This window comes from Festucalex cinctus, chromosome 3 (genome assembly GCF_051991245.1).
Source record: "Festucalex cinctus isolate MCC-2025b chromosome 3, RoL_Fcin_1.0, whole genome shotgun sequence".
NCBI classification, from domain to species: Eukaryota; Metazoa; Chordata; class Actinopteri; order Syngnathiformes; family Syngnathidae; genus Festucalex; species Festucalex cinctus.
In genome coordinates, this window is record NC_135413.1 from 31,008,165 (window position 1) to 31,031,542 (window position 23,378).

The 23,378-nt window shown below is 38.0% G+C and overlaps 2 protein-coding genes across 5 annotated transcripts in view; both read left to right on the forward strand.

Moving 5' to 3' along the window:
• The window catches only part of mfge8b (milk fat globule EGF and factor V/VIII domain containing b), a 24,709-nt gene extending 15,782 nt beyond the window's left edge, over window positions 1-8,927 (forward strand). For 2 of the 4 annotated variants that reach the window (XM_077517582.1, XM_077517584.1), the window contains 6 exons: window positions 898-1,079; window positions 1,738-1,893; window positions 2,650-2,794; window positions 4,751-4,953; window positions 6,368-6,523; window positions 7,395-8,927. In XM_077517582.1, coding sequence (XP_077373708.1) covers window positions 898-1,079; window positions 1,738-1,893; window positions 2,650-2,794; window positions 4,751-4,953; window positions 6,368-6,523; window positions 7,395-7,538 — 986 coding nt within the window. In that variant the 3' untranslated portion in view covers window positions 7,539-8,927. The remainder of the gene's footprint in view (window positions 1-897; window positions 1,080-1,737; window positions 1,894-2,649; window positions 2,795-4,750; window positions 4,954-6,367; window positions 6,524-7,394) is intronic. The other 2 variants (XM_077517583.1, XM_077517585.1) reach the window with 1 other exon arrangement.
• On the forward strand, window positions 7,694-21,394 carry hapln3 (hyaluronan and proteoglycan link protein 3). Its single transcript, XM_077517581.1, has 8 exons — window positions 7,694-7,837; window positions 9,011-9,188; window positions 16,286-16,444; window positions 16,702-16,852; window positions 17,921-18,334; window positions 19,301-19,603; window positions 20,878-21,168; window positions 21,259-21,394. Exons 1-7 carry the CDS (start codon window positions 7,752-7,754, stop codon window positions 21,153-21,155), a joined length of 1,569 nt encoding a protein of 522 aa, XP_077373707.1. The 5' UTR covers window positions 7,694-7,751; the 3' UTR covers window positions 21,156-21,168; window positions 21,259-21,394.
• Window positions 21,395-23,378: the final 1,984 nt, after the last annotated feature.

The following is a 23,378-nucleotide window of genomic DNA, read 5'->3' on the forward strand; positions in this document are numbered from 1 at the left end:
TTTTTTTTTTTTTTTTTTTATTAAAAAGTAATGTATATTTTGTTTAATATAACTTTTTTACTTTTAGTTTTTTTTTAATTCCAGCAATACCATGCTGAGTAGTAGACTATAAAATAAATAATATATATTAATATAGTAATATTTTATATATATATTAATGTAATATAAATAAATACAATATGAAAATAGTATACAAGTGCTCACCAGTTTATTTAGTTTCAACTTTATTTTTTAATTTAAATAATAAAAAAATTATGTAACTTATTTTTTTAAAAACTTTATTTTAGTTTTTTTTTTTTTTTTTTTTAATTCCAGCAATACCATGCTGAGTAGTAGACTATAAAATATATTTTATATTTATTATATAATATTAATATTGTAATATTTGTTTTTATTATATATACAATATATTAATGTAGTATTATAAATAAATACAATATGAAAATAGTAGACAAGTGCCCAGTGGTTTGTTGTATTTATTTTAAACTTTATTTTTAATTTATTATTTTTTCCTTTTTTTTTTAAAAAAACTTTATTTTAGTTTTTCTAATAGTCATTAACACCTCGTTACACTTGTATAACTCAATCAAGAGTGTTTAAAATTTTTAGGATGGTGATAGTTTGAGCCTGCAACAAATTAATTCACATAATGTTACTTCCTATGGGTAAAATGAAATTTACACCAATTGGCTAGAATAATCGTAAATGAAAATTTACATCTTGGAAATTACCAGCGTCAGAGAACAAATTGTGTTTTTGTTGGTTTTTTTTGTTTTGTTTTATACGACAGCTGTTGAGCTTTTCACTCAAAAAAAAAAAAAAAAAAAATCTCATCTGTTGCCCGTAACGACGAGACACAATATGTAAGTGACGGGCTCCTGTCAACTTGCACCACAGGTTGCATCTCTCTGCTGGGCATGGAGGGCGGAGGCGTGGCCGAGTCCCACATCTCCGCCTCGTCCGTCCGCTACACCTTCCTGGGCTTGCAGCGCTGGGGCCCCGAGCTGGCGCGCCTCAACATGAAAGGCCTGGTGAACGCCTGGAGCCCCGCCCCCCACGACAGGAACCCGTGGCTGCAGGTCAGACCGAAATAAAATGCTCGTTTTGCTGGCTCTTTATTGCCTTTTTTTTTTTTTTTTTCTTCTTCTACATGGCCTTGGTTGATCGCTTGCACTCTGCTGCCACCTGTTGGCCGTTGTTTTGTAATAACTACCATTGCTTCAACCGCTATCTTCAGTTTAGAGGCTGCATCAAACCTTCTGTATGCTCTAGCATTAAAAAACAAAAAAGTATAAATATGTCTTTGGGACACTGGTGATATTTAAAATAGAGCGTATTTATACGTCAATGGGAGCAAATGAGTTAAGTATTAACTGCCGGAATAAGGAGTGTTTCTGTAATGCGCTTTGTGACAGCTCAGGCTGTTTGAAAGCACTATATAAATAAAGTTGAGTTCAATTAGTTTTTTTTTTTTTTTTTTAACTTAAAAATCAACATACAGAATGAATGGCTTTTTTTTTTTTTTTTTTTTTTTTTTTATTGTGCATCTAATAAAAAATAAAAAGAATATTGTGGCAAGTGTAACTTCGTTCACTACGCAGTGAAATATTTCACAATTTTATTTGGTAGCATTTTAACAATCTATAGCTTAGAAAATTCTCGTCTACTTTGCTGCATTTCCCCAACAGTCTTGTAAACCTTTTTAAGATCCAAAGGTCAAACTGTCCGCCATTTCAGGTGAATCTGCAGAGGAAGATGCGCCTGACGGGCATCGTGACGCAGGGCGCCAGTCGCGTTGGAACTGCCGAATACGTCAAGGCCTTCAAAGTGGCCTCCAGCCTGGACGGCAAGACGTTCACCATGTACAGGACCGAGGACCAGAGGAAGGACCAAGTAAGACGGTGCTTCTCAAATAGTGGGGCGGGGGCGGGAGGCTCCATCGGGGAACATGCTTATTATTTTTTTATTTACTTTTTTTTTTTTTTTTTTTTTAACTGTCCTAGAATAAAGTGCAATTGCACCTCCACTACATTAGGGGGCAGTGGCGCTCTCATCAGCCATGTGTTTAGAATGGAAATTTCCGTAATATGTCTCCTTTTAATGTAACCACTAGGGGGCAGATTTGGACAATTGTTTTTTCCTTCTTTCTTCTCCTCCTCCTTTTTCTTCTTCCTTTTTTTCCTTCTTCTCCTTCTTTTTCTTCTACTTCTTCTTCCTCTCCTTGCACCGTTAGTTATAATTAGTTACAATTCACTACTACACCTATGTTCATGTCTCTGAAGAAGAAAAAAAAATGTATTCTTCCTTTTTCTTCCTCCTCCTTCTTTTCCTCCTAATTTATAAACTATAAAAAGAAGGAAAAAAATCCTCTTTCTTCCTTCTTCTTCTTCTCAACCTCCTCCTCCTTCTTCTCCTTCTTTCTTTATTAATTCCAAAGTCAACATCCAAATCAAACTGAGCACACAAAACAGAACCATGATGACATGATGACCATGATGATGATCCTTCTCCTTTCTGTTCCGTATGAAGATATATCTGTTGTTCCACAATGGAGTATTATGGGGCTGTAACATTCTGATTGTTTATGAATTTCCAGTATTGCAGGACTTCATGAAATTCTTTTTTTCTTTTTTTTTTTTCTTCTTCCAGATATTCCTTGCAAACGTGGACAACGACGGCACAAAGACAAACGTGTTTGACCCGCCGATCATTGCCCAGTACATCCGCATCATCCCGGTGGTGTGTCGCACGGCCTGCACGCTGCGCGTGGAGCTGGTTGGCTGTGAGCTTAACGGTAAGCGAGCGATTGGCTGATGTTTGCTCGCTGTCCGACGTCCTTGTGGGCTCTTTTTTATTTATTTATTTTTTATTTTTATTTTTTTTTTTTTATTTTTTTATTTTTTTTTTTCCTCAATTCTACTGATAACGGAGTAGGCCAAAAGGTGACATCACTTTGCAATTAGGAGCATGAATCAAAACCTCATGATCATAACTTGCAACATAAATAAATGCAAGTGGTGATGATTTACAGATTTGTTTTTGATCCTGCTCGCTTCTTTGAAGTTTTTTTTTTTTTTTTCCTTTCCTCCCTTCTGTGTGTGGTTTAATCACACGGCTGCTTGCGTGGACCTCATCATGTCCCAGCTTGACCGGTTCAAATTCAACTTGCATGCCCGTGTCTGTTCTGTACTAACGACATTCGCTGTGTGACTTGTGCATGGAAGCTTCATTTTTTTTTGCTGATGGGGAAAGCATCTAAAACGGGTGCACTCCAGTTGGGCAACGAAACCTTTGACACCAAAAATCAGGTCTTCTCATCAAAACAAGTGCAATACCTACCTAGGTTATGTTAGTGAACTAAAACTAACAAACACAAATTAAAATTCAAAAAGCAATTTAGTTAACGAAAATGGTTTTTAAAAAAACGAAAAATAATTGAAACTACATGTTTACAAAACTATAATTAGAGCAAAAGTGTCGTTTCGTTTTAGTCTTTGGTAATTAATTGAATGCATGAGCCTCTGGGGAGAGATTTTAAATGTGACATTAACTGCTTCACTACCAGCCGTTTTCACTGAATCCCCCTTTCGCTCCCTTTGCTGGATTTTGACTGATTTTGATTTGATTCAACAGGTAAAAAAAAAAAAAAAAAAAAAAAAAAAAAAAAGTATATTTATATCGGTTTCTGATTTGCAGCAATTAGAATATAGCTCAGTTTCATCATTATTCACAAATCTGTTTAAAACTGTGGGGAAAAAACAGCTTGTTGCAACATGGCCCTGGTTGATCTCTTGCACTCTGCTTCCACCTGTTGGCCATTTTTTGTAATAACTACCATTGCTTCAACCGTTATCTTCAGTTCAGAGGCTGCATCAAACCTTCTGTATGCTCTAGCATAAATAAACAGAACCAAAAAAACGTATAAATACGTCTTTGGGACGCTGGTGATATTTAAAATAGAACAAATTTATACGTAAATGGGACCAAATGAGTTGAGCATTAACTAGCGGAATAAGGATTGTTTCTGTAAAGCGCTTTGTGACAGCTCAGGCTGTTTGAAAGCGCTATATAAATAAAGTTGAGTTGAGATGAATTAGTTTGTTTTTTTTTACTTAAAAATCAACATACAGAATGACTGCAATGCATTTAACTTTTTAACGACCACTAGAGGGAGCCACCCTACCACATGTTGATCCTACTTGTGGCGATAGTGATCCTACCTGCCTTATTGGCATGGCTATTTGTCTGTAATCAATCGCCAAATTACTATTATTTAATTATTATTATTCTTTCTACATCACAATGATTCCCAACCATGATGTCATTTCTGCAAATGAAAGTGTCTTTATCTATGCCATGAAGTATATTGACAGGCAGATCATCAATTTGTTACTCTTCCAAAGGATGGATTTTGTAAACTTGTCTATGTATAAAATAAAAAAAAAAAAGTATGTAAAGGTTGTGATGAATAGTTCTTGATGAGACTTGGCCTTCTCCAAGCTCGCTCAAGAGCAACTTGATGATCCAACGTGTGCATGCGTGACCTGATTCGCACGCCGTCGGCCTCACGTCTGCTCTTCTCGTTGGCTGCATCGTCGTCATCCGTTTGCTGCTGCTTAACATCACACGCTGGCCTGCGCCGCTTCCCCCCATCTATCATCCTGTTTTTCTTCTTTTCTCCCCCCCTCCTCCTCCTCCTCTCTTTTCTTTCTTTCTGTCATTCCGCTCGCCATCTGCGCCTCAATTTCAGTGTCCTCAAACGCTTCAGGTTGCTCCGAGCCCATGGGCATGAAGTCCCGGCTGGTGTCGGACCAGCAGATCACGGCCTCCAGCTCTTTCCGCACGTGGGGCATCGAGGCCTTCACCTGGTATCCGCACTTCGCCCGCCTGGACAAGCAGGGCAAGACCAACGCCTGGACCGCCGCCGCCAACAGCAGATCGGAGTGGCTGCAGGTGGGAGGACGGGCTCCATACTGACAATTGCGCTTTCAATAAGTAAAATAAGCAATAAGTAAAAGATTATTATTATTTTTTTTAATTATTTTTTTTTTATTTTATGTATTTTTTTTGAGGGGAAGTCAACATTTTAACATTGCTTGGCAATATGTTATGTGACCACACTAGTCTAAACATGACATTGTGATTAATATTGCATTTGTGGAATATGAATTATGAAGCAAAAATGTCACATGTCCAAACCTAGAACGCAGGTGAGCTGTGTTTGGTATTTATTTACCTGAGTCCTGAGGACAAGTGATGTCATTTTCAGTTGACAAGTGGCAAAAATTGTTTTGTTTTTTTAAGTATTGTACATGAAAAATATTGAAAACATCAAATTAATTGTAGACAAAATATGAAACTTTTTTATTGTTATATTGGGCTGAAAAAAAGTGAAGTATCCCTTTTTAACCCCCCCCAAAAAAATAAAAATTATTGACAATAATATGTTCTATGCAGCCCCACTGGTCTAAATATGGTATTATTGTTAATATTGCATTAATGGAATACGAGTTAGAAAGCAAAATGCAGCCATTTTTATCCATCTCAAGGGGGCGGCCATTTTGCCACTTGCTGTCGACTGGAGATGACATCACAGTTGCTCAGGCAACGGCCAGTCACAGCTCACCTGTTTTTTTTTTTTTTTGAAGCTGTGCTGTGATTGGTTGTTACCTGAGACCTGAGCACATGTGATGTCATCTTCAATCGACAGCGAGCGGCAAAATGGCCGACCCCCTGAAATGGATAAAAACGGCTGGATTTTGCTTTCTAACTCGTATTCCATTAATGCAATATTAACAATAATACCATATTTAGACCAGTGGGGCTGTCTAGAACATATTTTCAATATTTTTTTTAATTTTTTGGGGGGGGCGGGGGGGGGGGGGGGTTACTTCCCCTTTAAGTCTATTTAAAGTTAAAAAGGGATAGTTCACTTTGTTTTAGCCCATTATAGCAATAAAAAGTTAGTATTTTGTCTATAATTTGATATTTTCATTTTTCTTGTACAATTAATACTAAAAAAAAAACCAATTTTGCCACTTGTTGTCAACTGAAAATGACATCACATGTGCTCAGGGCTCAGGTAACGACCAAACACAGCTCACCTGCGTTCTAGGTTTGATCATGTGACATTCGCAAGCTGTGAGCTCTGAGCGCACGTGACGTCACTCTCAGTTGACAGCAAGTTGCAAAATGGAAAATATCACATTTATTCTAGACAAAATATTAACTTTTGACTGCCAAAAATGGTTAATTAAATAAAGTATCCCCTTTTAAGAAGCGCTTGTAAGTATTTTGCCACCTCTGGTTGTTTTTCCCGCTTGCCTGCTGCTGATTGTTTTTAAAGTGAAATCTCGCGTATGCTCAGGTGGATCTACAATCGGCCAAAAAGCTCACCGGCATCATCACGCAGGGAGCCAAAGACTTCGGCAGCGTCCAGTTTATCTCCGCCTTCAAAGTGGCTCACAGCGACGACGGACAGACCTGGACCGTCGTGAAGGACGAGACCACAAAGAATGACAAGGTTAGGCCAAGGTCACCAAGTTGTGTACACTTTGGAAGTCTAAACGTAATTTTTTTATTTTTATTTTTTTTTTTAAGTTTGGAGTTGGTACCAGTCACCAAGGCATGATGTTTGCCTGTGTGCAAGAGAAGACAGAACAATTAAATGTTGTTCCACTAGATGGCAGTGTACAATTGACCTGTGTTAGGAAAAGAGCCATACTTTTATTTATTTATTTTTTTTAAGAAAAGAAGGAGAAGAAAAAAGAAAAGTCATACAAATTTGATTTATTATTAAAGGGATACTTAACTCCATTGAACAATTTTCAGCAGTGAAAAGTTAATATTTTGTCCAGAATTAATGTGATAACTTCATGTACAATTAATACTGTTAAAAAATTTTTTTTTATATATATATATATATATATATATATATATATATATATATATATATATTTTTTTTTTGTGTGTGTCAGTAAACTGAGCCATGATTGGTCTTAACCTACTTCCTCAGCACAGGTGATGTCGTCAACAGCAAGTAGAAAAATTATTATTTTTTTTTTAAAAGGTATTAATTGTACATGACAAGTTCCCACATTAATTATAGACAAAATATTAACTTTTTATTTATTTATTTTACTGCTGAAAATGGCTGAGAGTCAAGTAACCCTTTAAATTGAGCCAAGATCATAATTTTTTTTTTTGTGGTTTAAGTTTTTATTATTGTTATTGTTATTATTATTATTATTATTTATCTTTTTGTAAAGTTTATTATTTTATTTATATATATTGATTTTATTTAAAGTAAAAATATGTGCCTTTTCCCATTTATACCCACTTGTCTTGCGCATTCTCTTACTTTTTGTTTTTAATCTCTCTGTCAACTCTTCCAGATCTTCCCCGGCAACAGCGACAACAACGTGCACAAAAAGAACCTGTTTGAGCCGGCATTTTTCGCTCGCTTGGTGCGCATTTTGCCGTGGGAGTGGCACGAGAGCATCACCCTGCGTATGGAGCTGCTGGGCTGCGACGAGTAGCGGCGACCCGCGACGACCACCACCCGACCCCTCCCTCTTTTTTTTTTTCTTTTTTTCTCTACCTCCACTAACAACCCTGATGTCGTTCCCTCCCTTCTCCCTCCTGCTGTGCCTGCACTGCCTTGTTCTGTACTCTAGAGGGCGGCAAACACCGCCATTGGTTAGCGCGTGCGAAAGACTGGAATCCTCGTGGCTGCTTGTCCGGTTGCTCTGATGTTTTACCACTTCAGCCTCTGCCGAGGGGTCCCGCTGCCTAGTTGGTGCCGCCTGCAGAACCTCCCCAAGACCCGTGCAAGCCGGTGATGTATAGAAACTGTACACTCGTCGTCTTACCGGCTTCCTGGGTAACGTTGTTTTTTTTTTAAATTTTTTTATTTTTTTTTTCTCGTGAGTTTGCAGATTATTTTCTGCGGTTTATCAAGACGCAGACGCCATAAATCACCAAAGGCACCCACACCAAACGGAGCAGAACAAAAACAAAAGAATTGCTTTGCAGTCACATGCTTGAGCAAAATGTTGTTTTTTTTTTGTTTTTTTTTTTTTTGTGGCACACACATGATAATTGAATTTGATCAGGTTGTCGTGCCCCTTTTGGACTTTTTATTTATTTATTATTATTATTATTATTATTTTTTTTTTTTTTTAAACCCCGCCCACCTATCCCACGTTGACGAAGAAGATCAGAACGCCGGTGTCGGTGTCTGTTCCATATTCTAGCAAACCCGCATCACATGCTACTGAAACATTTCATTGCTGTGGTCACCGCATTCACTTTAATGGCACTTTTTTTTTTTATATATATATTTGTGTTTGCATATATGGGAAAACCTAAAAAGGAAAAAAAAAATGTAGATAAGAACAATGCGGAGGTAAACAAAGAAATCAATCGACTGACTCTCTGTGAGCAAATCAAAGCAAAATCCACCCCCCCCCACCGCCCCTTTTCCATCTCCGCTATACATGTGAAACATGCCATCGTCTCCGCCCCCATAAATTATGAATTATGGGCTCGTGCAATATTATGCTATTGTGCCGCACTGGTTCCGATAACGATGCGTATTAATGCGATGGCGTGCAAAATGCATGAGAGGGGCGGGGGGGGGTGCGGTAGGTCGCCAAACACTGAACAACGTGGCAGACTAATGATGCTTCAATTTGACCACACTTTCATGTAAATATCGGGTTTCCCCTCTTCTGGTTTTTCTATTGATTTGAAATATGATGTCGATGTTTTGTTTTGGTTTTTTTTATGGTGTTTGGTGTGCTTTCCTGCTATACTGGACTGGATCCATTTGGATTCCAGTCAAGTGTTTCTGAGACGCATCCCATGTTTGGCCTTTGTATCGTTCAAACAAACAAAAAAATAAATAAATGTTGAAATGTACTCCATCCACTTGTTTCCAAAAGCATTTTTTTTTTTTCTTTCTGTATTCAAACGCTGAACTGATTGCAGCTGTTTTCCATTTAAAAAGGTACGAGATGAAAAAGGCGGAAAGCACCGAGGGCCGTTTTGGCTGTTTAGCATTTAACCCCCCACGACAACCCCCAGGGAGCGCCGTGCACGCCTCATCTGTCTTGCCGGCGTGGCGCGGTCCCGCTGAAGGTGTTTTTCTTCGCGGCCTCATTAAGGCGCCTCTGAAGGTCATTCAAGTAAGTGTTGAAAGCTCACATATGTAAATGGTAAATACAACCCCCCAGATCCTTTTTATGGATATAATGAGCTCATCGTTGTCAGGTGGAATCAGAAAATTAAATAAAAAAAAAACACCATCTTGCTTGAGTTACCAAATGCTGCACTGTTCAAGTTATTATACCTTTTTTAGTTTGATCATAAACCGTTGCACGCCACCTCAAAAATTAGGTTTATTGCTTTAATACACAAAAAAATGTTTGGTAAGACATACCAGCCGTCAAGTCTGCAGTCGCCCCCTGACCAGACCGAAAGCCTTTAATCCTTAAAAGGGAAGTCAAACACAATTTTTTTTTTTTTTTTTTTTCCCTTTGTTAAATGCATCCACACTAGTCTAAATATGGCATTGTGGTTAATATTGCATCAGTGGAATATTACTTAGGCAGCAAGTTTCCGTTTTGCAGCAATTAGCATTAGAAGAGAGCTAAGTTTCATCAGTTTTCACAAATCTATTTAAAATTGTAAGTAATTGAGCCTTTTTTCTACATGGCCCTGGTTGATCTCCTTTGCTCTGCTGCCACCTGCTGGCCGTTTGTGTAATAACTACCATTTCTGCAACCTTTCTTTGCAGTTGAGAGGCTGCATCAAAGCCTTCTGTATGCTCTAGCATTAAAAAAAACAAAAACAAAAAAAAACGTATAAATACGTCTTTGGGACACTTACATTAAAAAAAACGTATTTACACGTTATTGGGAGCAAATGATTTAAATTTTTTTCTTCTTAAATCAGCCATACAGAACACTAAATTTGTTCATGTGTAAAATAAAAAAATGGCAGATAAGATGGCAACAAACAAGTAGTCTCCTATCAAATCTGAATTTTAGAGTTGAGACATTTTTGTTGTTATCGCCCAGCACGTAAGCGGGATGAAGATGAAGATGATGATGATGATGATGATGATGAGCAGGCAGGCCGCAGCGCCATTCTGGTTCTTCGGTTGTGGACGCTTCCATTCCATGCTAAACTGTCTCCTTTTTCTCAACCTTTCAACCTCTGGACAACCTTTTTTTATTTTTTTATTTTATTGACTGCACAGTGGGCCTGAGGGCAGATTCGGTGTTAAGGACCCTTGGGATGTTCCAACTCAATCCTGCTGTCCACTGGTGTAAACGGCTTGAGATTGATAGCGAAACAGTTGGAGTGCCGGTATAAATAACTCCACCCTTTTTTTTTTTTTTTTTCTTTTTTTTTTTAAGAGAAATAAATAAATAAATAAATAAATACCCCCATCCGTCCATTTTCGATGCCTCTTGTCCTGAGCTGGAGCCTATCTGAGCTGACTATATGCACAACATGCTCCCATGATTGTTTGATATTATTCCTCGTGTGTCATTGGAAGACTCGTTTGAATAAATGAGATCTATAGTGTGGAGTGTCTCTTTTGTGTCCCTCCGCTTTAAATAGATCCTACTTCAAAGAAATCAGCGGGAGCGAATGTTCAAATTAGAGTTGACAACATGTGAAGCGTGTTTCTGTGTGCCATTTTTTTTTTTTTTTTTTTTTTTAACTTTTCTTCTTCATCCAGAAAACTTAACACATTCACCGCCAGCTGTTTTCAGAGTTGGTCATATTGCAATCCCTTTTAGGTCATTTTGACTGATTGTTGGAAAACCCACAGGGTATTATTGTGTTCTGTGACAATGCGAACCACAAAAGAAAGGAACTTTTTATTTATTTATTTTTTGGGCCAAGATTTTTTTTCTATCTTTTTAGCTTTTGAGTAAATAACAGTAGGAACATAGTTTCGTTTCTGACCAAAATCATGAGAAAATTGGCATTTTTTTGTGAAGCAGAAGTGATGCAAATATTTTTTTCTTTTTATTTTTATGTGTTTTTATTTATTCATTCATTTATTTAATGCTAATTGTTTTCGCTCCCAGCTGTTTTATACTGGATTTGGACTGATTTTGCAAGGCCCACAGAATATTGTGTTCTATTACTATAAAAACATGGAACCTTCCAAAACAAAAATTAGTTTCTTCTTTTATCAGGGGGAGAAAAAAAAAAGTATATTTATATGTTTCCATTTTGCAGCAATTAACATTAGAATGTAGCGATGTTTCATCGATATGCCTATTCACATTCCTGGTGAAAATACTGTCAAAAAGAGCTTGTTGCAACATGATCCTGGCTGATCTCTTATACTCTGCTGCCACCTGGTGGCCGTTATTTGTAATAACTACCATTTGCTTTAAGCTACCTCTTCATGTCAGAAGCTGCATCAAAGCCTTGTGTATGCTCTTGCATTAAAAAAAAAAAAAAAAAGACATGAAAACCTTTTCAACACGTTTTTGGGAGTAAGGGATAAAGTATTTAAAAAAAAAACGTATTTACACGTCTTTGGGTTTGAATGAGTTTGAATAGAAATGTTTTTGTAAATATAAGACAATTTAGAGCCTAGATTCTGACATGCATGTTTTGTAAGACAAATTTGAGCCTTTATTTATCCAAAATTATTTCCTCATAACTCACCCTTTTTAACACGCCGTCACTCATTCAATTGACAAACTTTGTCCTCTTCTCATAATCGCGACATATTGCATGAATGTGAGTTGCCAAAACTTGTCTGACTCAACGTGTTGCCGTTTCTCTCCCTTCTAACCGACGTGACAAAGCCGAGACCCTCTTTCTTCCTCGCATGCTCACGGAAAAACCTACTTGACGATTATTGTTGGATTCCAGTTGACGAATGAAAATGTCCACGGCGGTGACGGCTGCTTTCTCCACCTTCCTGCTGCAGGAAGTTTTTTTGATGGGGGGGACAATCGTGGAAAGTCAGCTGCAGTTTTACGCGGCGACGTTCCCGAGAGAAACGCGACTATTTCTGCTCATGTGATGAAGAGAATTTCACATCTTCCCTCCCGCCAATGTTTGTCTTTCTATATTTGGCTCATCTTCAAGTGGATGCGTTTGCCGGCGAACAAAAAGCGCTAGAAAAATGGTCGGAATGAGTCGTTATTTATCGCGGCTCGTTTGACTTGTTCTTTGGTCTTAAGTCAAGTTGACAGTCTACTTCGGGGGTGTCCAAACTACCGCCCGGGGGCCATTTGCGGCCCGCCGTCCATTTTTCAGTGGCCCGCGACGTGTGCTAAAAATGGCATTTGACTCAGTTCAAATAAAATAAAAACAAAAATGTTTGGAGATGGTCAAAGTAAGAATGGAAGGTGTTGAAAAACAGGTGCTATTAAAGTTTATTTTTGTTAACTAAAACTAAGGAGAAAACTAAAATTCAAAACTACAATTTCGTCAACAAAATAAAATAAAAACGAAGATTACATTTCATGTTTACAAAACTAACTATAATTATAGCAAAAATGTCCTTCGTTTTAGTCTTTGGTAATTAATTTAATGCATGAGCCTTTGGGGCTGATTTTAAATGTGATTTTTAGTAGAATTATTTTTGATGTACACCGGAATATTAACGTTGCACCCATGGTGTTTTTTAAATATTGTGCACAAGTAATACACATAAAAAAAAACCCATAAAAACTAAAACTAAGCATTTATTAAAGAACTAAAACTAATAAAAAAAAAACAAACAGAACCACCCTGAAAACTAATTAAAACTAACTAAATTTAAAGAAACAAAATAAAAACTAAAATGAAAAATTCCAAAACTATAATAACCCTATTGTCATATTACAAATAAATTGGTTCATATACTGTACCATTTTTAGAAATATGGAAAAGGCCAAATCAATTATTTGTACAATTTTTAGGACTAAACACAATTTTTCTTCATAACATTATGTGGCCCTTCTGATTTTCTGTATGTGGCCCTCAAATGAAAAAGTTTGGACACCCCTGGTCTACTTCCACTCTAATCTACACACGCACGCACATCTACCTTGAGAGCTTGCGTAATGACAACGTGTCCAGTCCGCCCCTGAGAACACAATAGACGTCTGCGCTCCACACCAACCAACCAACCAACGAACGTGCAGCGGCCGGCTTGAATGCTGCAGGCCCGCACCCAAATTATAGCCCTCCGCTCTCTGTGACAATGGGGGGGGGGTTCGGGAGGGGGCGCTGGTATTTGTGGCCCCGGGCGGGAAGCTTTCATGTGCGGCCCTGGGAAGACTGCGAGATAAGCGACTCGCACTGGCGAGGTCCACTTGAAATGCTCGATTGCTGAGGAAACAACAAACACTTTCGTTTAAAATGTAAAAAAACAAAACTTCGTCTTTCGTTTAACCGGGCGAGAGTCACTTGATAGCAATTCATCTTATCCATATTTTCATGTGATGCTTCAATGCTTTTATCCATATATTTGTAGTCGTCTGGTATTGTGTGGATTTTGCACAACAACGTGGCAACTTTCATTGAACACAATGTTAAGCGGAGTTCCTCAGGGAAGTGTTTTAGGTCCGTTCGTTATCTTTTTGTCCATTTTGCGGTGTCGCTATGGTTACAAATGCAAGTGTGGTTCAAGCTTCTTACAAAAAAAGGATCGGACCTAACGCAATTAATTCCCTGAGGAACTACATTCGAAATAGTAATTGGATGACTGTTATCCTCCTTACTACCAGCAATTCAAAATTGTCCTCTGTAGTGGACCGTTTTAAACCTGAATATCTCCCACCCAGTGCATACGATTGAATTAACTCCTTTTGTGCTCTATAGAGGACATTCAGAGCTTTCCAATTATACCAAATGTGCAGGGGTGGAGCTTTTCTACCTCTGATTGCATCATAAAAGAAAATGGCTTCCCTCACTGCAAGCACTTTATAGTGCAAAATAAGTGTATTACACTTTTTTTATTGAACAAATTTAGGCTTTAAACGTTAGCATGTTTTCTATAAGACTCTTAATTTAAGAACACAAAGTATTGTTTGAATTATTTTAACTGTATTTGAGTCTAGCATTTAAGTTAAAAAAAAAAAAAAGTCCTTTGTAGGGGACACATCATAGCTTAAAAATAAAACCTGTTGTTTTTTTTTCAAAAATTTCTTTTGCATTTATTCCAGTTACTTCACAAAGATTGGAAAATATTAAAATAAACATGATTGGACAATATTTTTTTTTCCTAGTAGCCAGGGGGGTGTTTTAATGTTATAATCCTGTGAGTGATACAAATTACTCTGTAATATACTACACTTGAAACTGGACAACACTATTGATTACAGTAAACTCCGCCCACAGGAAGAGAAACAAAGTGTAGTGATTCCACCCCTTAGCATCTATAACCGCTTCCAGTCTTATGGGAAGAGTATTTATTTATTCCATCCATCCATCCATTTTCTTAACCGCTTGCTCCTCACAAGGGTCGCGGGGGTGCTGGAACCTATCCCAGCTGGCTTGGGGCAGTAGGCGGGGTACACCCTGGACTGGTTGCCAGCCAATCGCAGGGCACACAGAGGAAAATGGGGCGTTGTTCATTCCTTTTGTAGCTTCCAATCTTTTGGGAAGACTTAATGGAATAAAGACAATTTAAATGGACCTAAAACGCTTCCCTGAGGAACTCCATTCGAAATTGCAGGACTTATTTTGAATGGATGCTAGAATTTCGTCACGGTGATTATTGTATATAATATTTTGTAGACACAGGTGAAATTGAACCTTAGTTGTACCTATGCAGGAAATTAATGTCAGCTTCAAACTGAACCGTGTATAACATTTGAAAAATAAAAATACCCGCTAGTAGTCCACTTTTCTCCGTATAGCGTATCATGTTGACAGTACTGTAAAAAGTTTAGCGTCTGTCAGCATGCGAGCGAAGAATGTGCAAGGATAGCACAACGTTTTTTTTTTTTTTGTATTTTGAGGCGCTGTCGCTGGCGAGGGGTCGGTCGAGGTTGGCGCTCGGTGTCGGGAGGGCGGCCCACATCTGCGCTTCACTCAGCCGTGCCGGTGTTTGCTCAGCAGCACCTTGTCCGACCCTCGCCTCGCCCGCGCTCTTGTTTTCCACCGCTGCAAACGCGACGCACGCTCGACTCGCGACCTTGGCAAAAACAATGGCTGACCTTTGCCCAACATGGACGCCGTCCCGCTGAACAAATGCTCTGCTTGTTGTTGTCGTCGTTGTAGTTCACCTTCATCCAATGCAAACATCTACTACGCAAAATGGACTTTGAACTTTTTGTAAAGTGAGTCCTGCTACTTGATGCCCAGCAAAACAGTCTGCAATTGCCTATAGATTTCACAAGGTGGCGGCAAAGCACTTTTCTTCTATTAGATATAGCTATGGTCTGACTAAATGGAGCTCCTCCCACTTGGCAACAAGATGCCACCAAAGCAAAATTGCAGCACTTCAACTTACCAGTGACCTGACTTAGGAATTATTATTATTTTTTTTTTAAGATACGAGCTTTTGCTCAGCTATATATTTGCTTTGATTTGAGAGCAAAAATTTGAGATAGGAGTGCTCTGCTTGCTTAATGCTATCAGATAGTGGGAATTATAATCCTTTTTCTGGGGTACCAATTATTACTAATATAAAGTCATTAAATTACAGTAGATAGAAATTAAATATACATTGTACCTTTTGATAAAAATACAGCATAATAAGAAAATGTTAATCATCATTGGACAGCATTTAGGTGTTAAATTCATTATAAGAAAAGTTTTTAAGACTATGTATAGCTATTGATGAATTAAAAGACCGTTCCCAAAATTAAATTGGAAATTAATAAATCATTTGCCCCTGAAATTCCACCCGGTTCAAAAACTTTGACATGATAATCATTAATAAATTAATATATTAAATTAATTAATAAATACAAAATTAATTAATTAATAGCCCACAACATTTTGAAAAAGGTTTATATAATTACTATTTAAATAGAAAATAATATCTAAAACTTTGAAATTTGTGACAATACATTTTTGAAAAATAAAACTGCATTAATTAACGATTAAAACAGAGAAAAATATTATTGTGACATGATTAAATATTAGTAACAAAATTCTAAAATGACATATAGCATAAAACTGTTTTTGGTAATTACGAATAAATATATATAACTGGGGGGGGGGGAAATATTGACCTCCAATTTCCATCTATACCTAGTTCTTTGTGATTTATGATAATGACTGTTTTTCCAATTGCCACCTACAGCAGTGTCACTTGAGGTCACAGTGTGGAGCGCAATGTGGTGACGTCACCACACGACGAGTAGGAGGAGACGATGAAGTCAACACACACACATACAGTAGTAGTTCCTACACATTGAGGCGCACACACATGCAGCGAGTCTTTGCACTCTTCCCTCAAAAGGTGAGTTTGATCGATTCTACGTTGTCATTTAGATTTGTTTTTGTGCTTAAAGTACAAATGATGATGAATTGTAATTTGACCAGGTGGTACAAATCCATTGTTAGAAACTTTGATAGAGGAGGATGCATGAAAACGACAAATATTTTACTGTATCATAATTCTATGTATTCACGTTTTGACATTTTGAAAGTGGTTTTTGCTTGGATGTGGTTAAACCCCCCTATTGGTATTTAGAGGACTTTATTTATTTATTTTAGTCTTTCAGCGTAATGCTCGGTGGTCTCTTGCGCCCCCTGTTGGCCGCCTGCGGGCTCGTGCTGCTGCCCGTCACCGCCGCCGCCGTCCACTTCAACTACAACAACGGCTTCTACTATCATGACGTCAGCAACGGCAATGGCAACGGAGAGAGTAGGCACTCACTCATTCACTCACTCATTCACGCACTCACTGTGCGTCTGGAGAAAAGGATCTTAAGTTACGAATTTTATTGACTATTATTTTCACATTGGGTAATACAATGATTTTTTTTTTTTTATAAATAACCATATTCATATTATTTGTTGTATTTTAATTTCCATATTTTTTCCCAATATTTAATATATTGTAATTATGTATTTGTGCAATTACTTTAATGACAAATATTTGATATATATATTTTTTTAAGTCAAATATTGATTCAAAAATAACATATTTCTGCCCCATTTTTATTCCATGTATTTATTATTTACACTTTACAAGCTACTATATTTATTTTGATACAGGTTTGTGTTTAAGTAAAATAAAATAAAATTCATTCTTTTGTATATATTTTTTAAATATATTACGTGGCTTTAAATATAAATTATACTTACATTGTACTTTTAATGTTTTTTTTTCTGAAACATTTTCATTTCCATAATACTGATATAATTTCCTATATTTTCAATATAGGCTATATCGTTATCATTTTTAGTTTTTATTACTAATATATCATTTTATTGTCTTACTATCTATCATCCATCCATTCAATCTGTTGAAATATGACTTAATATTTTGATATACAAGAATTTGTATTTTATGACAATATCGTACTAATATAGTACTAATACTGAAATTTATTGAATATTTATATACTTAATACTTTTTAAGGCATTACTACACTAGTGCAAAAATGTAAATATTTATCTTTTAAAATGAATGTAAAAATCATTTATTGTCTTGTGACTTAATGATTTATTTATTTTTTAATTGGCATTTTTGCATGTTTGGCATCTTTGCGTTTATTTAATTTTAGAACTCTTTTCTTTTCAAGTGTTTATATCGGTAAAACTATGTAATTTGTGTGAAACTCATTATCTAGTACAGTACAGTGTTGTCTCATAATTTATATGCAAAGTGTCAAACTTGAGCAGAATGTTACAGCGGCTTAAAATAATTTTGGATTAAAACTTAGCCCAATGTATTTTTTCATTCAAGTTCCGTTGTGTCTTCCTGCAGTCTATTTCAACGGTGTCCGTCTGTACGTGGAGTCCCCGCAGCCGTCCGTGTCGGCCACCAGGGGCAGCAGCGTCACCCTTCCCTGCCACTTCCACTACGAACCCGAGCTCAGCGCGCCTCGCCGGACGCGGGTCAAGTGGTCGTGGTTGCCCGCCGGCGCCAACGCCGTCGGCGAGCCCGCCGACCCCGCGGCGGCGACGGCCTTCGCCATGGAGACGCAGGTGATGGTCGCCATGGGCAACCGTCACCGCAGCTACGGAGGATTCCGGGGTCGCGTCCGCCTGCGACGCTCCGCCCCCGGCGACATGTCGCTGGTCATCAACGAGCTGCGTCTCAACGACACGGGACGGTATCGGTGCGAGGTGATTGACGGCTTGGAGGACGAGAGCGTCACCGTGGACCTGGAGCTGCGAGGTGAAGTGGACCGGTGTCGGTACCGGATGTGATCGGGCTGGCGGATTGTATCGGGGTCGCCTGCAGATGACGTCACGCTACAGCATTGTCTGGAAATTGTCCGTTTACAATTGTTCAAAATAACAAAATTTATGTAATAAATTGTAAAAACGTACATAAACCTGAAAATATAAAAGCATATGTGGTGCCGAAGCCAAGGAGACGCAGGAGATGTGTCGCAAAAGACTTTCCTGAACATCACTCGACAAAACAAAACAGGAAAACAACTAAAGTCCGTACCATAAAACCTTCCCCGCGAACCCTAACCGCCACATAAGTTCCATGAGGGAATGATGTCACGAGCATCACACATGATTAAAAAAAAATAAAATAAAATAAAATAGATTGAAGCGGCGTGGGTTCACTTCTCCGCCTGGGAGACAATGTGTGGCTTACATGATGTAGGCTTGTGTGATTTAAAAAAAAAAAAAAAGCAAAAAAAATCACCTTCGCGCTTTCCGGTGACGTCATTAGTACAGCAGCGCTATCAAAGTTAGCTTCGGTTTGGTTTCTTTTCAATCTGTTCACAAATCAATCACAATAACAAAAAACAATCTTAATAATAATAGGAACACATTAACAATCTAAACTGACAATATTTGTCACATCTGAGACAATTATTTTGTGTATTTATCATTTATTCAACCTGTTATTTATTCAATATATTTTTCTTAGGTTTATTTACATTTTTACAATTTCAGTCCGTACATTTTGTTATTTAAATTACATCTTTAATATTTTTTTTCCAATGTTTGACATCAACTGGATAATTTCCAGCCAATCCTATAGCGGGACATGTTTGTTAGGCGACCCCGATACGATCTGGCAGCCTGATCACATCTGGTACTGACACCGACATCATTTTTTTTTATTTTTTCATGAATCAGGAAAAATAGCTTATGACATCTTTCTCTTCCTGGCCGACAGGTGTGGTGTTTCCGTACTACTCGGACAAAGGGCGCTACCACTTCAACTTCCTGGGGGCCCAGCAGGCGTGCCGGGACCAGGACGCCACCCTGGCCACGTTCGAGCAGCTCTTCACGGCGTGGGACCAGGGCCTGGACTGGTGCAACGCCGGCTGGCTGGCCGACGGCACCGTGCAGTACCCCATCACCGCGCCCCGCGACGGTTGCGGCGGGTCGGACTTGGCGCCGGGTCTGCGCAGCTACGGCCAACGTCATCGCCTCTTCCACCGCTTTGATGCCTTCTGCTTCTCCGCTTCCGTCAAAGGTCTGGATTATTCAACAAAGTACAAGATACTTGTGTTAAAAAAAAAAAAATAAGTGTTGATTACCTCTGTTCTTTGTCCACCTTAAAAGTCACAAATTTGCAATGTATCAGTCACCGGTGTTGCCACAGTTGCCTTGAAAAAGTAATGTCGTTACATATTTACTTGATTTTAAAAGTAATTTAGAAGATACTTTTATTAGTTAAAATCTTAAAGGAATACTTGACTCATTGAACAATTTTCAGCAGAGAAAAGTTAATATTTTGTACAGAATTAATTTGATAATTGCATTATTTTTCCGTGTACAATTAATACCTTTTCTACTTGCTGTCGACTGATGATGACATCACCTGTGCTGAGGAAGTAGACAACAGGCCAATCACGGTTCACCTGTTTTCCGGGTTTGGTCAGTAAACTGAGCCATGATTGGCTGTTACCTACTTCTTCAGCACAAGTGATGTCATCAAAAGTCGACAGCAAGTAGAAAAAATACTTTTTAAATGTGTTAATTGTACATGAAAAATAATGAAGTTACCGCATTAATTATAGACAAAATATTAACGTTTTACTGCTGAAAATGGCTCAATGAGTCAAGTGTTCCCTTTAACATAAAATTGGAAACTGAATGGTATTGCAAATAATAATAGAATATTAATTGGAAGTAAATTTTTAATCCTGACATTTTAGAATAGTTTATTTTTCAATTAAAAATAAAATAACTTTTTTTTTGCCTTGAGTAATTATTTTTACTTTATTTATTTATTTATTTTTATCAAACTGCCATTTTTTATTTTTATTTTTTATTTTAAATTGTGAAGCCCAGGAATGCTTCACTTTAAGCTGAAAACACTTCAGTTCCTCTTTCATATGTATTCTATAGTGTAATTTTTTTGTTTATTTTTTGCTATGTGTCTTATCACGGAATGGGGTCTCTTGCTGTATTTTATTATTTTGAATTACTAATCTTGTTCCACATTCGCGTGAGGCAAGTTGTGTCAAATGTTACTCACTGCTGCCCTCAAGAGGAAACTAATTGCACTACCACTTGATCGTGAATGGCGTCAGTTTGAGACGTTGCCAAAAATGAATAATAAATATTCAACAATAAATTGTGACTTGGCAAAGTAACTGTAATCAGATTACTTCACGAAGAGAAGTAATTGTTTGATTGGCCGTTATTGCCAAAGATGTGTATTTACAACTTGTGATGTCATGTTCAGTCGACAGCAAGTGACAAAATGGCAGGGGATAAAAACAGGTGGCGTTTGTCCCGCAGGTACCGTCTACTTCCTCGCGAGCCCGACCAAGCTCAACTTCACCGAAGCGCTGCTGGCGTGTGCGGCTAACTCCAGTCACGTCGCCAAGGTGGGCCAGCTGTACGCCGCGTGGCGACTCGCGGGACTGGACCGCTGCGACGCCGGCTGGCTCGCGGACGGCAGCGTGCGCTATCCCATCGCCAAGGCCCGCGCTAACTGCGGGCCGCCGGAGCCGGGGGTGCGCAGCTTCGGCTTCCCGCCGCGACACCACAAGTTTGGCGTCTACTGTTATCGCTAACCGATCTCGAGAGGTTAGCTTTAGCGTTAGCCTGCGAGAAACATGGGCGTTATTGTTGAGGCCATTTGAGTTGATTGCTATCTATCTCCTCTTCCTCCGTAAGACCACACGTGACTGTGATGACAACCTCTTAATAACCTCTTTCCCCACTGCACAGTACTCGCTTGGTTTTCCACCTCATTGTTAAAGTTCTTCACTGGTCGTCTGTGTGACTGAGGGAAGCAAGAAGACTGTGGAGCACCCAGAACTAGGAAGCCGCATCGGGGTAAGCTAGCATTAGCTTGTGTGTTTGTTTTTGTAGCCAACGTATCCTCAAAAAAAGTTTTTGTTAACAACAGCTGTCAATAAACCTCACGTAAATCTTTTTGTAAACAACAAAGACACTTTTGAGTCTTTGTTTTTTTGTAAACGACAATGATACTGTAGAGTCAATAAACAGCGTTTTGTAAACATCAGACACCGGTTTGAGTCTTTATATGACACTAATGCACATTTTTATAAACCTCAAAGAAAATTCAGTCTAAGCTAGCGTATGTTTTCGAAAACTATCAAAGACTAACCAGACATGTTTTTGAAACACTGAATATAAGTTCTCTAATAAACTGAAGTGTTTTTGTAAATCTAGAAGACAGATTTAGGTTTAGGATTATGACATGTATGTTTGGTAAGACAAATCGCAAATCCGTCTTTCCTTCACTGAAGCTAATATACACGTTTTCATAAACATCAGACAATCTAGTTTTTTTTTTTTTTTTTTAATAAATACATGGACGCACGATCAGGAACGTTACATCGCCCATAATTGCACATTTTACGTTTCCTTTTAACTCATTGACTCCCAGCCATTTTCACTCTCGGCTGGATTTTGACTGATTTCGCAAGACCCACAGAATATTGTGTTCTATTGCTATAAAAACATGGAACCTACCATAAGAAAGATTGCAGTCTCTTCTTTCATCAGAAAAAAAAGTATATTTGTATCTGTTTCCGTTTTGCAGCAATTAGCATTCAAATATAGTTTCATCATTATTCACACACCTGTTGAAAACTCTTGACAAAAAGAGCTTGTTGCAATATTGCTTTGATCTCTTATACTCTGCTGCCACCTGCTGGTCGTTTTGTCTAATGACTACAATTGCTTTAAGCCACCTCTTCAGATCAGAAGCTGCATCAAAGCCTTCTGTATGCTATTGCATAAAAAAAAACGTATAAATACGTTTTTGGGAGTGAAGGACAAAGTATTAAACGTATTTACACGTTTTGGGGTTAATGAGTTAAATGTACTTTGCTGCCTTTCTGCTCCTGCCATGGAGACTGCATACCTCTTTAAATTGAGTGAAGGGAGCCGCTCCCATTGGATGGCCGTGTTCGCTCCCATAGCAGCGAAAATGGACTTGTGTAACTGCGCCCATCAATGACAACACCAAAACTTTGAAGTACCCTTGGGACTATTGTTTAAAAACATGATGAAAAGGTCTGTTGAAAAGATTGAGGCCACTGTAAACAGCTCCTCGCATTTTTTTTTTTTTTGGGACACACATAGCATACGTTTAGCTAAAGGTCTCCTCCCACTTGTTTACTGAAGTCTTCTTAAGCATCTGTGACTCAAACGTAATCATTAAGTGTTGCCTTGTCATTAAAAAGGTGACTCAACGTGTTTTGCACACAAGCTGACCACAGAAAGATGACAACAAACCAAATGCCAAAGTTTTTTTTCTCCAGACTGCAGAGCTTTCATGTTCGGACTGACCTACCTGCAAGGTGAAAAAAATAAATGGACAGTTGATAGTGACTGGATTGGCCTGCAATTATTGAAAATCAGCATATAATTGACACCCAATATATTCTTTTAAAATAAACCTCAAAATTATTCTGAAAATCCTGATTAACAGACATTTTCCAACAAATAATGGAGGGAAAACGCACACACAAAAAAACAAAATAGTAAAAAAAAACATTTTTTAAAATGGGGGAGATCTACAAATGTTTTCTCTCACACGTGTATAAAAAGTCTACACACCCCTGTCCAAAATTCCAACATAAGTCGATAACAAAACTTTCCACCATTTAATGCGACTTAAACCATTTACAATTCAAATAAAAACAAAAAAAAATCTTTCTGAGCGGTGAATAAACAACAGATAATGTGTAGTTGCATAAGTGCACACACCCTTTAATAATTTTTAGAACTGGCTGTGTTTCAGAATTAAAAATGAAATCAGC

Coding starts and splice junctions, on each gene's coding strand:
- hapln3 (XM_077517581.1), top strand. CDS start 7,752: ATGTTTTACCACTTCAGCCTCTGCCGAGGGGTCCCGCTGCCTAGTTGG. Junction 7,838..9,010: donor CCCAAGACCCGTGCAAGCCG/GTGATGTATAGA, acceptor CCATTTAAAAAG/GTACGAGATGAAAAAGGCGG. Junction 16,445..16,701: donor TTGCACTCTTCCCTCAAAAG/GTGAGTTTGATC, acceptor TATTTATTTTAG/TCTTTCAGCGTAATGCTCGG.